Genomic DNA, 1,603 nt, shown 5'->3' with positions numbered 1-1,603 from the left:
GTTTGCACAAGCTAGTTCAACCCTACTCCAGGAGTGCAGTGGGGTGGGGCTGTTAGGAACAGGAGTATTGATGCTGCCTAGCTGGGCTAATCACTCTGAGCGGCGTTATTGGATGAATGGGCCACAAACACCCGTGTGCTCTCCAGATGTTCACAATGCCACAGCTGTATTTTTCTCCAGACAGTCAGATGAAAAGATAGTGAGAGGTGACACATTTTCTTCAGGTGTTAATTAGAAAGTAAAGAAGTAATTATCTTTTGGAGTGATTATCTGTTGGATGGTTTTCTATAAACTGTGGACCAGATTTGGTCTCGCTCCATGGAGGCCAATGGAGCCTCACCAGGTTACGCTGCCGTTCTCGCCACATTTGACACTTCCCATCATGTTGTGCAAAAACTAATCGTGTTTTTCTGTTAGATTCCCTTTTCCACAGCCCCGAGTGTCAGGGGGGTTGTCCTATGCCAGCAGGAGCACTTGTCAGTGCTATTCATGCCCCGTGCCACCGCCTTTTGGGTAAGGTTGGATGCAAGTGCTCAGTCAAGCGTTTGCCAGGCAAAGGTCTTGGGGCATAAGGATGCTTGCAGATATAAGCATGTTATGTCCAAGGCTGTTTCTGTAAAACCCCTGCTGTCCTGGTATTTCAGGGCTGGTGAAACGGAGAAGAAACCTTCATCACCCTCACAAGGATCATCCTTGCAGAAGCTGTGAATGCATCCGTATTCTGGGTTTACCCCATCCATTTCCCTGTCTCCTGGTGTGTCTTCTTTCACTTGTGTCTATTGCTTCACCCTCCTAACAGATTCCTTGTTGGATGGAGGTACGGCCTCTGGGGAGGACCCGATCAAGGAGAAGGGCCTGTGTGCCTGGCCCCTGAGCAAAGGAAAGGGGGTTTGTTGTGTTCCTCACTGATATGGCATCCCCAAAGACACAGAATAGCTTCACTTGAGGGCAGCAGTGTCTACCTGTGCTCTGTCCCAGGGAGCTGGGCTGGCTCACGCCGCTGTCCCAAGAGCTGACGTGCCGTGACACTGCTCTTGTGACCCTGTGTCGTGTTGATCTATGTGCAGGCGCCTTATGAACCGCTTGGAAGACATGCGCAGGAGCGTGGCGGGGGATGGGGTGAGTCGCTGCATCCTGTGTGGGGAACAGCTGGGTCTCCTAGGGTCTGCTTGCGTGGTGTGCGAAGACTGCAAGAAGGTAAGACACGTTCTGGGCAGAATCGGGGGATGTTGGGTTATACTGATGGGGCAGCCTTTGGTCGCCCCATGGGACCAACTCACTTAGGCTCTATTGACCTGTATTGCCTTGAGCTAACTCTTGAGGTGGAGACTCTTAAAGGCAGTTAGGGGATTTAGACACAACCTCCCGCTAGTTTTGGCAGAGGAAGTGCATCTAACACCCCTTGCCAGCTTGGAAAATCTCAGCCTTGTCTTTAGGGCCTCAGGGTTCCTGTCTGCATTGGGAGGCTAATAAAATGCACCCACCTCCACAAAGCTTTGTGAGGATTCACTAGAGCTCAAAAAGCCGCTTGGAACATGATGGGTTTGGTGCAATTATTGAACCCCTAGTTAAATCAAAAGCGATGTCTCTCTTCAGTCCCACT

The 1,603-nt window shown here is 50.8% G+C and overlaps 1 protein-coding gene across 1 annotated transcript in view; it reads left to right on the top strand.

Moving 5' to 3' along the window:
- RPH3A (rabphilin 3A) overlaps positions 1-1,603 on the top strand; it is a 105,652-nt gene that overhangs the window by 49,449 nt on the left and 54,600 nt on the right. The window contains exon 4 of the mRNA XM_019507214.1: positions 1,068-1,197. Within this exon, the coding sequence (XP_019362759.1) occupies positions 1,068-1,197 (130 nt within the window). The remainder of the gene's footprint in view (positions 1-1,067; positions 1,198-1,603) is intronic.

The sequence above is a fragment of the Gavialis gangeticus genome, unplaced genomic scaffold (genome assembly GCF_001723915.1).
Source record: "Gavialis gangeticus isolate Ggan-Ray unplaced genomic scaffold, GavGan_comp1, whole genome shotgun sequence".
NCBI classification, from domain to species: Eukaryota; Metazoa; Chordata; order Crocodylia; family Gavialidae; genus Gavialis; species Gavialis gangeticus.
This window is presented reverse-complemented; position numbering and strand designations above follow the sequence as displayed.